This window comes from Phoca vitulina, unplaced genomic scaffold (genome assembly GCF_004348235.1).
Source record: "Phoca vitulina isolate PV1807 unplaced genomic scaffold, GSC_HSeal_1.0 scaffold16, whole genome shotgun sequence".
Classification (NCBI taxonomy): domain Eukaryota; kingdom Metazoa; phylum Chordata; class Mammalia; order Carnivora; family Phocidae; genus Phoca; species Phoca vitulina.
This window is the reverse complement of record NW_022589719.1, coordinates 35,116,325-35,134,101: the sequence shown is the minus strand read 5'-3', so window position 1 is coordinate 35,134,101 and position 17,777 is coordinate 35,116,325. Positions and strand designations below refer to the sequence as shown.

At 53.9% G+C, this 17,777-nt stretch overlaps 1 protein-coding gene across 9 annotated transcripts in view; it reads right to left on the bottom strand.

The window, feature by feature from the left end:
• Positions 1-1,988, bottom strand: part of PPFIA1 (PTPRF interacting protein alpha 1) — a 91,006-nt gene extending 89,018 nt beyond the window's left edge. For 4 of the 9 annotated variants that reach the window (XM_032414556.1, XM_032414562.1, XM_032414560.1 and 1 more), the window contains exon 1: positions 406-1,206. In XM_032414556.1, coding sequence (XP_032270447.1) covers positions 406-699 — 294 coding nt within the window. In that variant the 5' untranslated portion in view covers positions 700-1,206. Of the gene's footprint in view, positions 1-405; positions 1,208-1,904 lie in introns of those variants that run through there. The other 5 variants (XM_032414565.1, XM_032414561.1, XM_032414564.1 and 2 more) reach the window with 3 other exon arrangements.
• Positions 1,989-17,777: the final 15,789 nt, after the last annotated feature.

Sequence of the window (17,777 nt, the reverse complement as noted above, 5' to 3'; positions counted from 1 at the left end):
TTAAATTTCATTAGAAAATGGGAGATATGTGGTAAAATCCATGAGAAACACACGTTCAGCAAGAAAGCCTGAGACAACAGAACGGAAGGCCCCACACAGCTTGGATGCCTCATGGCCCTTGTCCAAAATCTTCGGAGCACTGTCCCAAATCTAGACAGTTCCTTCTGCTGCCCGAGGAAGGGAACAAGAGTTACGAGGTGTTTAAAGTAAAGTGCACCACAGAGTTCCTCCTCCCTCAGAGGTTTAACCCTCGGGAACGCTCTCTGCATGTGACTTACGAAACCCAGAACCACCGTTTCACAAACTTGTCTAAAACATGAACACCGTGAAAGATGATACCATAAAAAACATTTAGAGAGAAAAAAAAAAAGAATCTGTAGAGTTCCAGGTGAAAAGCATCCATACCTGTGGGAGTGCAGTATTGAGCTGCCTCTGCAAGGAGTCTCTCTCATGACCAACCTCGTGTAACTTCCCCTGGGTCAATGCCAGCGTTTCCTGAGTCTCTCTCAGCGTGTCCAGAAGACGGTCCCTCTCTTCCAGCATGGACACCATCAACTGTTCAAAATGTGAATCTGCATCTGGCTGCGAAGGGGAGCCGGACCCATGGCTCCCGCTTCCTCCTGGCGGGCCTTCTGCTTCACTGATGGTCGGCATCACCTCGCACATCATCTTGAAATAAAAGACCCAGACTCCAGTCATTAAGTGCAAAATAAAGGCTCCCACAAACCTGCAACTTTATAGCTATGTGTAGCTAATAAACTGAAGGTTGACAGACAGCCTCATTATTCTCAGATCTGACTGTTACCCTCTGAATATAAGCGGGGAAAACATATACCCAGGAATCTTTAGTGCTGGAACACACAAGATGAACACATTAGTAACCAGCGAAGGCTAAAGACCCCAGAGACTACCCCTCACATAAAGAACAAACCCTGTGGCATTTTGTTTGCAAAGCTGTACTTTCTAGTTGTTGGAAACAAGTGTGCTTCTGTAACCTTTTTTTTTTTTTTTTCCTATTTCCCGGTGGGGGAGAGAAAGTCAAAACACATGCCACCCAATCATTTTTCAGGAAAAGCACAGAAGGAGCATACAGCCAGTAAAACTGACAAGTACAAAATCCATCAGGCATCTTACAGGAATGTGTGCAGTCAGCTCTCGAGGAGGACTGACGGCTCCCTGAATTCTCGGGCTGGATTTGGTGAGCGCTAAAAGGAACTGGATTCGTTAAGGGCCGGGAAAGGTGCTTTTCAATAGCTGCAAGGTGCGACGGTCAGGCAACCGAACTTATGTAAGTTTACAGCCGAAAAAAAGAAAAGGAAAGAAAGAAAACTTTCACAACGAACACGAAGCTGGTGCTACAGCCGCGGACGGCTAGGAAGGAAGGAAGGAAGGAAGGAAAAGTGAAAGGGGAGAACGGAGACGCTATTAAGTGTCTCCAACATAACGCCGGCACGAGGGGAAGGAGGGCCGGTTCCCGAGGCTGGACCCCCCGAGAAGGCGATGCCCAGGACTGCGCGCCGGGCGGCGACACAACGACCTCCGCCCCCTTCGCACCCGCGCCGGGCGCCGCAGAGTCCCCGGACCCTGAGGCGGGGAGAACCGCTGACAACTGGAGCGCAGCCCAGGTCGCGACTTTTCTCCGCCACAGGTCCTCGGCCCCCGCGCCCGGCGCCGGGCTGACCGGGCTGACCCGGCCACCGGGGTGACCCGGGCGCCGCGCGGCCCCAGGAGCCCGTCCCTCGGGGCGCGTCCGCCGGGGGTCCTACCGGGGTCCCGGGCCCGCGCCCCCGCGCCCGGGGGGCTGACAGCGAGCGCCGCGCAGCCGCCGCGGGGAGGGGGCCGGCGCCCGGGGCGACCTCGGCCCCGCTCCGCCCCGAGCCTGCCTCGGTCTCCCGCTCCTTTACCTTGCTCGCCGGCGGGAGCGGGCGAGGAGGCTCCGCGGCGGCTCGCGGGCGGCTGCTCGCTCCGGGCGAGCTCGGGGCCCGACGAAGGCAGCCCGCGCCCGCGCCCGCCGGCCCCGGGCCCGCAGCCCCCAGTCACTAAGGCCGGCCCGCGGCCGGACACTGGCTGAGCGCAGGAGGAGCGGGCCCGGCTGCGCGTCGCCGGCGTCAACGTGCCCGACGTCGGGCGCGTAGGCGCAGCGTCAGCGCCGAGCGCCGCCGACCGGCCCCGCCCCCTCGGGAGGAGCGCCGCGGAGGCCGAGCGCGCAAGCACCGCCCCCTCAGGTGGGCGGGCCGGGCTCCTCTGGCGCCGATTGGCTAGGTGCGGGAGGAGCCCGGCCCCGACACGCCCCCGACACGCCCCCGCCCAGGTGGGGGTCGTCTGCGCGCAGTAGCAGCTCCCCGAAGGCATCTGCTCCCAGATCTCCCCTTACAGCCGCCGGGGATGCCAAAGGCCGTTATCGAACGCCTACTGTGCATCAGGTTCTGAGCCAGACCCTTACCAGACATCACGTCCACACACCTTAGAGGAGGGCGCGCCCAGGCACAACTCACCTGCTGGCTGGCTCCTCGGGACCGGAGGCACCTGCTGGCTGCCTCCTCGGGACCGGAGCCTCTTTGGGACCAAACCTTACCGGACTCAGAAGGACGCGGTTTCTACGCAGGGCCCACTCACCGAGCCTTACCTGCTATACCTGCGGAGGCCCAGGTGGGCGGCGTTTGGTGTGGAGGCTTGTGGGCGCCGTAGGCTTGGGAGCCAGGCACAGCTGGTTCAACTCCCAGCACATGCTTGTCCCCGCATTGTGGGGCTGGGCGACTCAGTGCCCCGTCTGTGGGATGCGACAATGACACAGACCAACCCAGGGATGGTATAACAAGTGGAATCCAACGCTGGTCAGTTTTATCTTTGTCCTTATTCATATTCATATTTTGTACTTAAACTTTTAAAAACACCTGTTTTGTGTCAAGTCCTGTGCTAGATCTTGCAGACACAGACATGATAAATACACCTTTAATAAATTAAAGCAGATGCTCCCCCCTCACGGTTTGACACCTGCAGGATAAACTCTTTACAGGCCAGAATGTCAGGGCATTGCTGCCAGGCGCCACTGGGCTCCTGTATGCTGGTGGTGAGGGAGCCAGGAACCCTTGAACTAACCCCAGTCTCAGTGAAGGTTGCATGGGGAGCAGGTGAACCCGCCCAAGGTGGATTCCTTGATTCCCACTGTGAGCTCACCAAGAACAGGTGCTATCTCTGATTGGCCTTCTCTCCTAGGGTCCAGGACCACACCTTTCTTTCATTCATGTATTCATTCATCGAATAAATATTGACTACACATAAATACGAATTTGCACCCCTGACTCAGGGTCTGGAATGGAGGAAAATTTCCAGCTCCCCTCAAGGGTACCAGCTTAATTCATCCAGCCCATATTTGCACCCCACCCATAAAGTATCTGCCTCCTAAGAAATCAACACAATGAGAAAATTTAGTTCAACCCTGTGGAATGTTCATTCCATAGCCAGGAATGGCCTAGGTTTCGGGAACACAAAGCTGTTTAAGAGATCACTTGGCCCAGTTCACAGCCTGGAGGGGAGAGGAGAAAGACTATTAGAATGTCAGGTTAACAAGTGTGTAACTTAGTGCCGTGGGACCACAGAATACATAACATCTCAGCTGGGTCTTGAAGGATGAGCAGTTCTCCAAGCAGAGAAGGGAGAAGCCCATTTGGTATAGCTCCAGGAAGATGAGATCCCAGATTTCACTCATTTTCCTTCATTCATTCCATTCCCCCAGATTGCAAAATCATTAAGAGGAAAATTGTAAACAACTTAAATGGCCAAAAAAAAAAAAAAAGAGAGAGAGAGATTGATTAAATCTTTGCACTTTCAGATGACAGAAACCTTGGTGGCATTCACAGTCATGTTTTCAATAACTAGCTAATGACCGGCAAAACTCCACATCTCAATTGTGGCAGTAGTCACACAACTATATGCCTTTGTCGGAACTCACAGAACTGTGCATTAGTATGGGAAGTATGCTCTAATTTTTAAAATGGAGGAGAAAAACCTAAAAAAAAAAACCAAATAAAAACAAGTTACAAACAAGTATAGACGGTGTGAGCCCAAATTCAAAGAAGAAAATGTGTTTAGATGAAGAACGTATCATGTAAAATTTCTTATCTTACATCTGAAAAACTCTAGAATGTTATTAACCAAAGTGATAAAATTTAAAGAAAACGAGTTTTACATGAAATAAAATGTTTTTGAAAAACGAAATTAAATTTTAAGTCTCAAAGTTGTAAAAGACAAACATATATGCTTATATTTGACCATAGTCAATTAGTTTTCCACCTTCTCCACATACACATACATTTATATATTCCTGGAAAGAGATATGTCAGAATGTTGGCAGTGGTCTTTGCGGGGGACTGTGGGTATTTTTCATTTCCTTCTTTGTGCTAGTTTGTGCTTTCCAGATACTTCATCACGAATGCGCATTATTTCTATCATTAGGCAAGACCCACCCCCAAATATTCCTTTAGTAAAACCTAGGCAAGCACGAATCATGAAAACTGGCTTTTGGGAAGCTAAAATGCCTTTTCTACGTGTCTATCTATACAGCTCAACTAAATATTTCCCCAAAGTATCCGAAAAATATTTTAGAGACTGGGTGGCATCCTTGTAAGGAAAAAATGAACAGGGGAAATATTTTCGCTCCCAACTCTCCTGTTGAAGGTTCGATAAAGAAAACCCGGTAACATGGGAGGGGAGGGGATAGATAGTTCAGTATTATGCCCGGGCTTGTGTTTTCACAAATGTGCCCACCAGCTCAGCTCTCTGGATGATGTAGTTGTTTGTCAACCTTGAACATGACGTGGGCCACCTCTCCTCTCTAGAGATGTAAGCAGCTCAGGAGGAGCGTTCCTATAAGATCAGAGTGTGGCCTTGCCTCTGTCCTAGAGATCTGGGTGTGTCCCAAATCTATCTAGAGTATGGAAAACAACCTAATGAAGGGGGGTGTGACAATACAGTTCGGCAAAGGTCTGAGCTGGGGGTGGGTGGCAGAAGATGTCGCCCTCTGTTCAAGAGGAAGAAACTGAAGTCCAGTTTCCTTTTGGATCCCAAAAAGGATTCGCCCACAGGCACCCAGTTAGTTTAGAGCAGAGATGGAACTGAAGCCATGAGTGAACCGGGGGCTTTTGATTCCTGATCCAGTGGCTATGCTGTTGGGACCAAGGAGTGGTCTCTTTAAGGGACAACCAAAGAGTAAGCCTTCTATCAGTGGGTCTCCAGTGCTGCTCAAGTAGTCCAGTCCCCTGCGGAAGAGGTGGGGGGCCCTAGGCTTGGTGACTTCAGCCACTACATCAATCCTGCTTGGGTTTCCCATGTGTCCCTGCTGAGGTGGCAGGCAGTAAAGGAGGAGAGAGGGAAAGAAAGAGAACCATTGTACTTGCTTTTCTTGTTTCGTTCTCAAAGTAATTCGCAATCTGTCCTGTATCCTTCCTACTATACGGAGGAGGAAACAGAGATCCAAGTGGCTGGTGAGCTGGGGAGATCACCAGTCAGAGTGTTCCAGTTGCCACGGCAGTTCTATTCTTCATTGTTAACTAGGTCTGGAATTTTGATCCATGTGTGAGCCAGTTGGGAGGTTGGTTGAGGTGTGTCCGTCCCTGAGAACACAGACGGGAAAAATCACATTTGCAGAACATTTATGGAGACCCCTTCCCCCCATATAACCTCACTCGACCCTCACGGGTGTATAATGAGGACACTGAGACCCCACAGATGAACTTACCTGCCCAGTTTATGATTCCACTGAACCTGGGCTTGAACCTAAGACTGCCTCCAAAGACAGTTTTCTTGATGCTCCATCAAAAGGTGTCCCCAGGCCCCCAAAGCTGGAGATAAACCCCCTGGACCAGTGCTGGACCACCAAGATACTGATTCCGACGCCCACCGAGGGTCTATGGGCCACCTTGTCCCAGCACAGTGCCAAGCACAGGGAGTCTCCAGCTCCTGGAGCATCCCAATGCTCCCCACACGGCTGTGAAGACTTCTGTCTCCTTCTTCTATATGATTGTATTTTAAAAGCAAGTCATAAACTTCTTGCAACTTGTGTCTCTTGACAACTTCATTGTGTTCATCACATTCATAACAATGCCCAGCTATTGTAGGGAGAAGGGCCCATAGAGGTAGTTCAAGCCCCTGGAGCCCCAGCCCTTACCTTTACCTTGACCTTGGGCAAGGTACGTGGTAACGTGTACTAAGCCTCAATATCCTCATCTGTCAGGGATAATAACAGCCACAGGAACCACCATGATGGGGCTTTGGGAGACTCATGGCTGGAAATTAGAGGTGACTGAGTGCCCTGGACGCCCATCGGGGTGACCTCCCTGTCCTTTCCCCTCTTTGAACGGTGCTTTCACACAGTAGTCATGAACACAGACTCTGGAGTCAGGTGGTCTGGTTCAAACCTCGGCTCTGCTTCTTTTGGCCATGGCTGTGTACTCATAGGCAAGTTGCTCGACCTCTCTGGGCTCAGTTTCCTCATTCCTGAAGTGAGGATGATAGTGCTGCCTCGGAGGGTGGCTGTGAGGGGTCAGTGAGTCGGGAAAGGCTATATGGGAGATCATCACCAGCGGAAGTCCCTTGTATCTGGGCCTTGCCCACCCCCCTGGAGGGAAGCAGGATTGGTCCCAGTCCACTGGTACCTCATTCCCCTTTGTCCCCGACAGGCTGAGAGAGGGCCCAGGCCCCTGTTCTCATCAGTGCCACATAAGGGACAGCCTGCAGGATCTTCTGGGGTTTTCTTCTGTGGTGACCGAGAAAGCCCCGAGGCCACCGCCCTCTCCCGTTTGCAGCCTGCCCTGGAGGATGTTTGGCTGGCAGCTGTGACAGCCACAAGACGTCCTGAGACACTGCCCAACGTGTTTCCAGACAGGAATTTCTTCCCACTGTCTCTCGGGAAGGTTATGTGTTTCCCGACCCCAAATAGCCAGAAAGACCCGTCCAGAAATCCAGAAAGAAAGGGGCACCTGGCTGGCTCAGTCAGCTGGGCGTTGGACTCCTGATCTCAGCTCAGGTCTTGATCTCAGGGTCATGAGTTCAAGCCCCGCACTGGGCTTTATGATGGCCATAGAGCCTATTAGAAAGAAAGAAAGAAAGAGAGAGAGAGAGAGAGAAAGAAAGAAAGAAAAAGAAAGAAAGAAAGAAAGAAAAAGAAAGAGAAAGAAAGAAAGAAAGAAGAAGGAAGGAAGGAAGAAAGACGGAGTGAGGGAGGAAGGGAGGGAGGGAAGGAAGGAAGAGAGGAAGGAAGGAAGGAAGAAAAGGAAAGAAAAGAAAAGAAAAGAAATCTGGAAAAAGGGAAAAGTATGGTAACTGTCTTCGTAGAGTTAAACTTGATCACCACGAAGGGGCTACTGGTTGGTCCAGTCAAAGCGAGGACGGGAAATGCCGCCACGTGGAGTCACCAGAAGGGCGAGGTTGACAGCGGAGAGCTGCAGACCAGTGGTGTTTCCGGCTCGGGGCGCGGGGACGGTGGCGGTCTCGCTGGCTTGGGGCTGTGGCACGGGGGCGGAGGTGGGTACCTGCGCTCCGCCGGCCTCTGCCAGTGGTGACTCATTCTTGCAAATAAAATCAATATTAATGAGTTTATACACACAGCCTACTTCAAACAAAGCCGATGAGTGGTGTTTTAAGGAATAAGCAGATCAACTTAAATTGGCGACAGTGGTGCCTGCCTCCGCCTGTGCTGTGGCTGGCGCTCGCTGAGGGATCCAAATGGTACAGGATCTGCGTCCCCCCCGTTACGCTCGTGGGCGTCTTCCAGGGTTCGAATAGTCACCGTACGCTACGGTTCCTTGTCGAGCCGATGAAATAGTTTCATCACCAAAAAATGGCCTCGTGGGTGAGACTTGAGGACATTACGTTGAGTGAAATATGCCTGTCACCAAAGGACACATTTCACCTAGAAGAGGTCCCTGGAGTGGTTAACTTCACAGGGACGGAGAGTGGACGGTGGGCGCCGGGGCCAGGGGAAGGGTGGGGGTCGGTGTCTCAGGGGGACAGAGGTTCAGTTTGGGAAGATGGAAAGTTCTGGAGGCGGATGGTAGGGACGGCTGTGCAATGTGAATGTGCTTCGGACCACTGAGCTCTGAAGTTAAAAATAGTTGAGATGGTTAATTTCGCGTTATACTTTTTTTACCACAATAATAAAAAAAAGCAGCCAGGACTCCTGCTCTTGCCCAACTCGATGATGCGTAGTACAGACTCCTAAAGATTTACCAGTATCAATGCCCAGTGAAAGAAATTTTTCCACGACTGAAATATTTGTCATGAAACAAAGGATCAAGATTATCAGATAGGGCAACTCACCTTTTAAGTATTAGACATTTGTGGAATTATCTTTAAGTGTTTTTAATGATTTGTATTTGGTAATGATTTTTTTGTTAATTCCTTCTTTAAATGTTTGCTATTATCAAATGTCTAACAGATGGAGGTCATTTTCACATGTTATTAAAATATGTAATATTGTCAAAATAATGGTTTGTAATCAGAAGAAGCCATGTGGGGGGCTCGTGGGGGGCTCAGTCGGTTAAGCATCTGCCTTCGGCTCAGGTCATGATCCCGGGGTCCTGGGATCGAGTCCTGCATCGGGCTCCCTGCTCAGTGGGGACCCTGCTTCTCCCTCTGCCTCTGACCATTCCCCTGCTTGTGCTCTCTCGAGCTCTCTTGCTCTCTGTCAAATAAATAATTAAAATATTTTTAAAAAGAAGAAGAAGCCACGTGTTTGTGATTTTTTTTTTTACAGAAAACCTGTGTATTCTGGTCACTCATCATTTAAAAGCACATAAATATAGTGTTCTGAAAGCTACAGAATAATTAAGGTTCCCAAGCCTTAAAGGTGAGTATGTGTTGGGAATTTGGAAACCATGATTGCTGCCATACCCGGGAAAGAGGAGCACCCTGAGAGGCCATGCCAAGCGGCCTCGCTCCGTGGAACACTAGCTGAGCGTCACATTTGAGCATCTTCGGGTGAACGATCTGGTGCATGTCCAGGTGGAGAAAGAGATGAATGAGCAAAAAATCTGCATCTGCTTTGAGAACAGTGTGTGTTTGGGCCAGTGACAGCTCTTGAGACACGCGCATCGGCCGATCCCGAGTCAAGAAGAGGATTTGAGGCTACCGTATGGCTCCAGGCTCCTCTCCAGCCTTCTGCGTCTCCCATTATGTGGGAGAGGAAATGAGCTTCCGGGGAGAAGCCAGAGGGGCAGATGGATGTGAACTCAGGGTCGATTAACTAATGAGTCCATCTGTCAAGCTAAGAGCTCTTACGTGCATTTTGGATCTTTGTCTTGGAGAGGCCGGTTGTCAACCTTCACGGCTAATACCAAGTTAATTTAGAACCAAAGGCTTAGCATTTTATATATCAACAAATGGGGGAAGCTGAAAAACCTTTTGCTTGCGATTGGCGCCTGTGTATTAGTTTGCTAGGGCTACTGTCACCAAGTCCCTCAGTCTGGGCACTTTAAACAACGGACATGTACCGTCCCCCGGTCCTGGAGGCCAACGCCCGGGATGCAGATGCGAGCAGGGCGGGGTCCTCCCGAGGTCTGTCTCCTCGTGTGTGGACGGCCGTGCTCTCCCTGGGTCCTCCCGGGGTCGTCCCTCCGTGCATGTCTGTGTCCTGATCCCCTCTTCGTGTAAGGATCCCGGTCATGTTGGATAGGGCCCACCCTAGTGACCTTAGATCATCTTACCTTAAATCATCTCTTTAAAGACCCCAACTCTAAATACAGTCACATTTAGAGGTGCTGGAGGTTAGGACTCCAACCTAGGAACCTGGGGGACACAGTTCAGCCCCTGACAGCCTGCTTCCGCAGGGCCCTTTGCTATCGACAGTCCTTCCCCCACCTGCAGTGTTGCCTTCTTGCCTCTCCCCCACATTCCCAGTGTCTCGGGGTGACGGCTGACTACTGTGAACCGGATGGACCGGGGTGGCATTCGAGGGCTGCAGGATGCTCTCTACCGCCTCGAGAGACTGGTAACAATGAATCTAGAAACACTCAAGCCGGGAGCAGATTCTTAAATCCTCATTAGTAAATTATATTTTTCACTCTCACACCTGAAGAATATCTAGTTTTAAATTAGATTTATTGGGACGCCTGGGTGGCTCAGTCGGTTAAGCGTCTGCCTTCGGCTCAGGTCATGGTCTCAGGGTCCTGGGATCAAGCCCCGCATTGGGCTCCCTGCTCCGCGGGGAATCTGCTTCTCAATCTCCCTCTGCCCCTTCCTCCCCCTCCCTCCACCTGCTCTCTTTCTCATTCTGCTCTCTGATAAATAAATAAAATCTTTTTATTTTATTTTTTTAAAGATTTTATTTATTTATTTGACAGAGAGAGAGCACAAGTAGGCAGAGTGGTAGACAGAGGGAGAAGGAGAGGCAGACTCCCCGCTGAGCAGGGAGCCCGATGCCGGGCTCGATCCCAGGACTCCGGGATCATGACCTGAGCCGAAGGCAGACGCTTAATGACTGAGCCACCCAGGCGCCCCAAATAAAATCTTTTTAAAAAACTAAAAAATAAATCAGATTTATTTATTTATTCTAGCGAGAGAGGGACAGAGAGCGAGCAGGGGGAGGGGCAGAGGGAGAGGGAGAATCCCAGGCAGACTCCATGCTGAGCACGGAGCCCAACTCGGGGCTCGATCCCACGACCCTGAGATCATGACCTGAGCCGGACGCTCTGCCGACCGCACCACGCAGGCGCCCCTCTGTGCTCTTCGCACAACGCTGGGGAGAGATAAGTTAGTGACGATTTGCCTTGATGGGTAGTTGGCGGGCGACTTCTTTATCCCAGCTGTTGACTTCCTCTAATTGTGTGTTCAGTGTCTTTAGGGAGGAACCTGTGATTTTCTTGGGCTTTCTCGATTTTCGCACATCTGATGCTTACTCCAGGCTGCCTCCTTAGGGAGCACGTGACTTTAGGTCCAAATAGTTGGGTGGGTCAGATCCGATGGGAGAAGAAAGACGTGCCCCTGTGTGAGGCAGACGTGTTTCCCACCAACGGAGCCTCACAGCCTGCTGCAGGCTTCCCATGCGGGCGCCCTCCTCCCCTGCCCACTGCCTTCGATTCCAGCCTTGCTTGGTGCCCGCGGCTTGTGCACCTTCTCCTGGCCCCACGATGAGGAAATGAGGGCTTCCAGTTTGGCCGAGACGGAGGGAGAACATTCTCAGAAGCTGCTGGCTGGGATTCAGAACGCAGGAAGGGAAAGAGGCCTGATCCTTGGACAGTGGGGGTGGGGATTTATTACTATTATTATTATTAGGGTGGAAATCTCCACCTGTGAAGAGTGCTTCTCCTGAGCCAGACAAGGCTGCCGCGTCCCCGGGTCCTGATGAAGCCCCAAAGGCCGGAGGTCCCGGGCCGGACACGAGGAGCCGCTGTGGGAGGCAGGGCTGAGGGAAGGGGCATCCGAGCTCCTGGAGAAGCGAGGGCCTCATCCTCCCAATCAACCAGCCGACACCTGGACAGCTCCAACCGAACACAACGCCGAGGTTGTACCGGGAGAGCTGTGCCAATGGATTTCCAAGAGCGGACTCCCAGATTCCCAGAGGAGCGGGCAGACTCGCGGCGCGGGTCCCGGGAATGCGCAGGCTGGGCGCTGCCTCCCCACTGGTACTTCAGCTTCGCCGCCAAGGGTCTGCTCGCGAGAATTCATAGCGTTTTGCTGTGAGGCTTGGCTTTTTGCATTAGGCACAAGGAGAACGTGTGGGATCTCTACGAGGATTTGCAGTTTTCCCAACATGGGGAGTTGCAGAGCGGGGGAGGGAGGAGTCCTTCCCCAAGTCTGAGCCAAGAGAAGGTTATAGCAGGCAGGGAAGGGGCCCGAGGGGCAGCAGCCTGTCCCTCTGTCGTCTGTCCCTCCATCTTGATCTCCAGTATGGAGCAGCTGCTGCCCGTGGAAGCCTCCCGACCGCCCAGTCAAGGGGGCAGGGCGAGGGACGGTGACCGTGGCTTGCCTGGTCCTCTCGGCTGCTGGAGGAGAGGTCTGGAGTAGACCGTCTGGAGTAATCCCTTCCTCCTGGGCTGGTGGGGCGCCCACTGTGACCCTGCCCACGACGCAGTCTCCTTTGGGCCAGGCTAAGAAGGGTCTGGGTCAAGCACACTGGATCTCATGCATTCGGTCCACAGTGAGCTCTGGAGGGCCTGCGAGGCAGGGGAGACGAGCCCTAAACAAGTCATTACCCTCCTCATTTCTCTAATGACAAGGGGAGACACGCCCCAGAGGACAGGGCAGGATGCAAGGAGGACCAACGGCTGTGGCAAACTGCACCGGACAGTCCAGGCTAGTCTGAAGGGGGAGGGTGGTGGGCAAGAGCAGGGTGCTGTGGGTAGCAGGTGCAGATGGGAAGAACTGGCCACCCCTCTCCATGCCCATCCACACCCTAAACCCGAGCCGGCTCCTGAGGAACCTCCCAGCAGCATGGACCACATCTCTCCTCCTCCACCCCACTGAGCAGCTAGGGTACCAAGGGACACAAGATGTACCCGCCCCCCCAGGACAGGCAGTGCCAGGGACATCTTCACTCTATCGGGGCCCTAAACTGTTTGATCAAGCACCCCAACAACTAAGTAAATTTTTGAGCACATTCCTCTATGTAGTGGGTGAACAGAAGCCCCTAAAAGATACATCCATGTCCTAAGCCCAAGTCCCTGTGAGTGCAATCTTATTTAGAATACAGGTCTTGCAGAGGTGGTCAAGTTAAGGATGTCAAGGTGAGACCATCCTGGATTTAGGGTGAGTCCCACATGGAATGGCTGTATCCTTAGAAAAAGAGGAGAGGGGCGCCTGGGTGGCTTAGCTGGTTGAGCGTCCAAGTCTTGATTTCAGCGCAGGTCAAGATCACAGGTCCAGTCCTACGTCAGGATCCGTGCTCAGCACAGAGTCCGCAGGAGATTCTGTCTCTGTCTCTCTCTGCCCCTCCCCCTGCTCTCTCTCTCTCAAATAAATAAATGAGTCTTTAAAAAAAAAGGAGCGAACACACACTCGCCGGGGAGAAGGCCACGTGAGCCTCCCCAGGGGAGAAGCCCTGCTCACACCTGGATTTCGGGCCCCCGGCCTCACGGAAACGTGAGAGAATATGTTTCTGTTGTTTCAAGCTGTCCAGTGTGTGCTGGTTCGTTAGAGGAAGCTAAAACACCCGAATACAGGTCTATTTATGTGTTTATCCATGAAACACAAACTCCCTATTAATATCCCGTTCACTGTGAAACCAGAAAGCAGCGGGCCCCAAGCGGGAGGGGCACAGAAGGAGGGGAAGATAGACGTGAAATCGGGGCGGTTACCTGTGGGGCAGAGTGGCCGCCGGCCAGGGCAGGAGCCGGGCTGCTTGGTCCTGGCGTGTCTTACTTCTGTCTTAGGCGGGAGGGGACATGCGGTGTCCGTGCCCCTTTATTCTCCCCTCTCTCTTCCCTTGTGCGAATGAACTACTTCACGAAAAGGGATTATTTTCAACAGCGCAGGACGCGGAGTCAGATGCTCAGCTCATTTTCTGCGCATTCTGGCCTGTGGCTTGGGGAGGTCTCCAGAGCACTCTGAGCCTCAGTTTCCTTCCTCACTGGTCACGTGGGGGGAAGTGGAGCGGTCGGTGTGCCTCGTCGGTCCCCCAGGGATGGGGTCGGACCCCGTGGGGAGGGCGGCATCCTGACGGCAGGTCAGGTCCTTTCTAATAGGCGGGAACAGGGATGGCGCTTTTTGTCATAGGACTTAATGCCTTTCTACCATATAACTCATATCTTTGTGTAAATGCCGCGAACTCAGACAGAGGCGGGCCTCGGCCCTTTCGCTCAAAGGCTAAAATGCTCATTGAGCCACGTCTACATCCCTGTGGGTGGCTGAAAAACAGGTTCTCTCTGCCCCTGACCTACTTCTCGCCAGGTCATGTCAACTCTGGGAACGGGAAGGTGAGCAATGCTCCCGCGGCCCCCGCCGCCCTCTCTGGATGCTGTCCTCCTGGCCGGGCCTTTCACGACTATGTCCAACAACAGCCAGCACGTGCAGGGTGGCCCAGGGGGCCGGGGCAGGGGAGGCCGTGGGACCCCTGGGAGTCCCCCAAGCGCTGTCAAGCTCAGCAAGCCACCCTGGCGCCAGGAAAGCCGGCCTGCGGGCTGAGTCACAGCACGTTCTTGCCTGGCTTCTGACACACTTGGAATAAGACCCATAGCTTGCCCGGCTCCACTCCTCCTGGCCTGTGTGGCCCGCAAACCTGCTAAGCTAGTTCCTGCCCCAGGGCCTTTGCACATTGCTCCTCCTTGCCCAGAACTCTGAGCAGTCCCTTCACATGACCGACATCTCCCAGTCCCTGAGTTCCCACACCATCGAGTCACCTCTTCCAGGAGGTCCCTCTGCCCCGTAGCCCCCTTTGTCCCCCTTGCCTCTCTGCTTCTGCTCTGTGTGGCACAGAAGCCCTCTGCGTCATTCCTGGCGGGTCCCAGTGGGGGAGGGAGAAGCTGGGAGTTTCAGGCAGCGAGGCAGTGAGCTTCATCCCCACAGGGGAAGGGGAGAGAGAGATAACAGGCTGACCCCTGTCCCAGCTATTGCAAGCCTCTGATGTTGTGTGAGGCCAGGTGCTGAGGACACCAGGTGGGCAGGAAGGCATGGCCTCAGCCCTCAAGGAACCTAAATTCCATTGGCAGAGACAGAAAGCAGGGTAGGGAGACAGGGTAGTGGGTATTCTGGGAGCACAGGAGAAGTCACCACCTCAGGCTCAGGGGAAGCAGGGCAGTCTTCCTGGAAGAAGCAGCATTGAAGGCGGGACAGGAAGGGTGAGTAAGAGTTAGTCCTGTGAGGAGAGTGGGGCAGGAGGTCCGGGCGGAGAGACGAGCCAGCCCAAAGGCTGGGAGGCGAGCATTCTCCCAGGCTGGGGAGTCGACTCCACCCTTCATCCCTGCTTCCCAAAGATCTGGGGAAGAGAAATTCCACAAGAGGGAGAAGGGGCTCCTCCCTGCCAACCCCTCTCTGGGGCCCCCTTTCCCACGGCCTGCAGCGGGCTCCACCCCACCCCAGCTACCAGCTCGGCCCCCGGGGAGTGTGGGAGGGCTCCCTCCCACTGGCCGTGCAGCAACTTGCCGGGGATGACAGCCTTCAGTCCCTCGTGGGAAAGGTCCTGAAACCCTCTAATAAAGACTGAGAAAACCAGCCCAGCCCAGACACCCTCACCACTATGGCACAAGTGAGAACCGGGAAAAGCCAGGAGTGGTTTCTCCAGCGCCTTCCCTGGACAAAGCCCATCTGGGGCAGAAGGTGGAGAAAGGACAAGAAAAGTAGGCTGAGCGGCAGGGCCAAAGTCCAGCTCCAGAAGCTCGCAGCCACACGGAGGCCTGGAGGCACCTGGCTTCAGGTCTGCACCTGCCCCCCGGACCGCAGCACCCAGGCCCCTGTCCTGTCCCCCGTTGGGCGCAGGGAGCACAGGGCAGAGTTGCAGGCCAGGCCAGACCCCAGACAGCTCCTGGGAACCTCGGAGCAGATCCACGGGCCGGGGCAAGGCGGCTTCCGCGGGCCCCCTGAAATCGGCTGATGACGTTCCAGCCCGTTAGAGGAGGACGAGTGGCAGGGGTCAGTCCGGCCACGCTCTCTGTGGCTCTGTGAGGCACTGGGTCTGAATCTGGATCCCAGCTCATCCCCCTTCCTGTGTGACCGTGGGTGGGTGACTCTGCCTCTCTGTGCCTCGGTTTCCGTAGCCGCTGGGCAGGAGCAGCGCTAGTGCCAAGCCACGCAAGGGAGGCGCGCACGCGGCGCCCCACCCACCTGCAGCAGGGGGTCCACGGTGGGGATGGTGCTCCCAGGGGCCCAGAGCACACTCTCGGGAGGCTGCGCGCCCCGCAGGCCCGGCCTGGGAGCTGCAGAAGTCAAAGGGAGGCCTTGCGGACAGGGGTGGATGAGAGCCATCACGCGGCCGGGTCCTCTCTGCAAGGGTCCCTGCAGCCAAGTGTCCCTTCGAGGGGCAGGTCCACCATCGTTAGGACTCCTCACTCCATGCTCCGCACGTGTGGCCCTGTCCCAGGGATGGAGAGTGAAAGTGGTAAGTAATGGGGTAAGCAGTGGGCAGGGGTGCCCTCTCCCATGATGGGGACCTGGGACAGATGACAGTGCAGCACCTGCCGGGAGGCCAGGCCCCAGTCGCCTGCCCGTTCACACACACGCACTCCGTATCTGCTCCAGGTCCCAAGCCGCCTCTCCTCTCCTCTGTACCCCCCGGGCAATGCATCCAAATCCCAGGATTGAACAGTGATCCCCACCACTACCAAGTTCACACCAACCTAGAAACTCAGGATATGAACTTATTTAGAAATAGGTGTTTACAGATGTAATTAGTTAAGACGAGGTCACGCTGGAGTTGGGCGCGCCCTAAACCCAGTGACTGATGTCTTCGTAAGAGGACCGTGTGAAGACACACAGGGAGGAAGGCCACGTGCCCCTGAAGAGGCAGAGACTGGAGGGACGCAGCTGCGAGCCAGGAACACCCACGGTTGTTGAAAGCCACCAGGAGCTGGAAGAGGCGAGGACGGATTCCTCCCTGGAGCCTTTGGAGGGAGCACGGCCCTGCTGTCACTTTGATTTCAGACTTCCGGTCTCCAGACGTCGTTTTAAGGCACCTAGTTTGTGGTCATTTGTTACGGCCGCCCTGGGACACTAAGCCAGTCCCTAGTCTGTATCCCGCCACGACCCGTCTCCTGAACTTCACACCCGCATTTCCGCCTGCCTGCCAGATAATTCCTCTCTCTCAAGATCTGTTCCCTCTCCGGAACTGCTCATCTGGGGGATTGCACCACTGGCTGCCCAGGCTAGAGCCCAGCCATCACCGGACCCCTCCCTGCCCTCCCCCTGCCCCCCCAGTGACTCATCAAGCCCTGTGCATTCCATCTCCCGCGTCTTTCTTGGAGACCAGAGAGACGTGACCAAATGCAACCCTGGAAATTTGATGATCCTTGGCTTTCAAAACAAAACCCAGCTGTAAATGACATCCCTAAAGTCACTGGGGAAGTCTGAACACAGACGGGACAGTACGTGCTGTTGCTGTTGAATTTCCAGCATGACACTGATCTGTCGTTAACGTGGAAGGTGCCCTTACTCCAGGAGCTGCTGCCGAAGGGCCTGGCCAGAGCATCATCACGCCACAACTTACTTTCAAATGTTCAGAAAAAGGAAACCTGCCTGCCTTGCTATTTGCCTATTGAGAGAAAGCAAAAGAACAGGAAACATGTTAACGGTTGCTGAAGCTAGGTGGAGACAGTGTTTGTCAACTGTTCTTTCATCTTGCAGCAGGGTGAACATCTATGTCATGAGATGTGGAGGGGAGAGCTCAGCCCATTCTCCTGAGCCCACTGCCCGTGCCCTGCTCCAGACTCCCACCACCTGCTGCTGTCTGGGTCATCTCTGCTCCAGCTTTCCAGCTGACTTCCTTGCACCATTCCTGCTCGCCCCTGCCTCCAATCCACTCCAACCCACTGTCCACATTGCAGCCGCACTGATCTCTCCAAAACCAGAGCCTATCATGCCCTTCCTTGCTTGAAGCCCTCCAAGCCTGTTCTCGGGACAAAGTTCAAATTCCTTAAATGGCCTACAAGATCCTTTGTTACTTCTCCAGGTCCGCAGTACTCTCCACCTACCTTCTCACCTCCTGCCCTTCACAGGGACATCCCTCATCTTCACCTGCCTGTAACTTTCAGGTGTCAACTTAGAAATGCCCCCTTTTCTGCAAGTCATGCATCTGCACCATGTGCCCTGTACACGATCTATCAAAGCTCAGATGCTGTAAATACTTTCTGATGGCA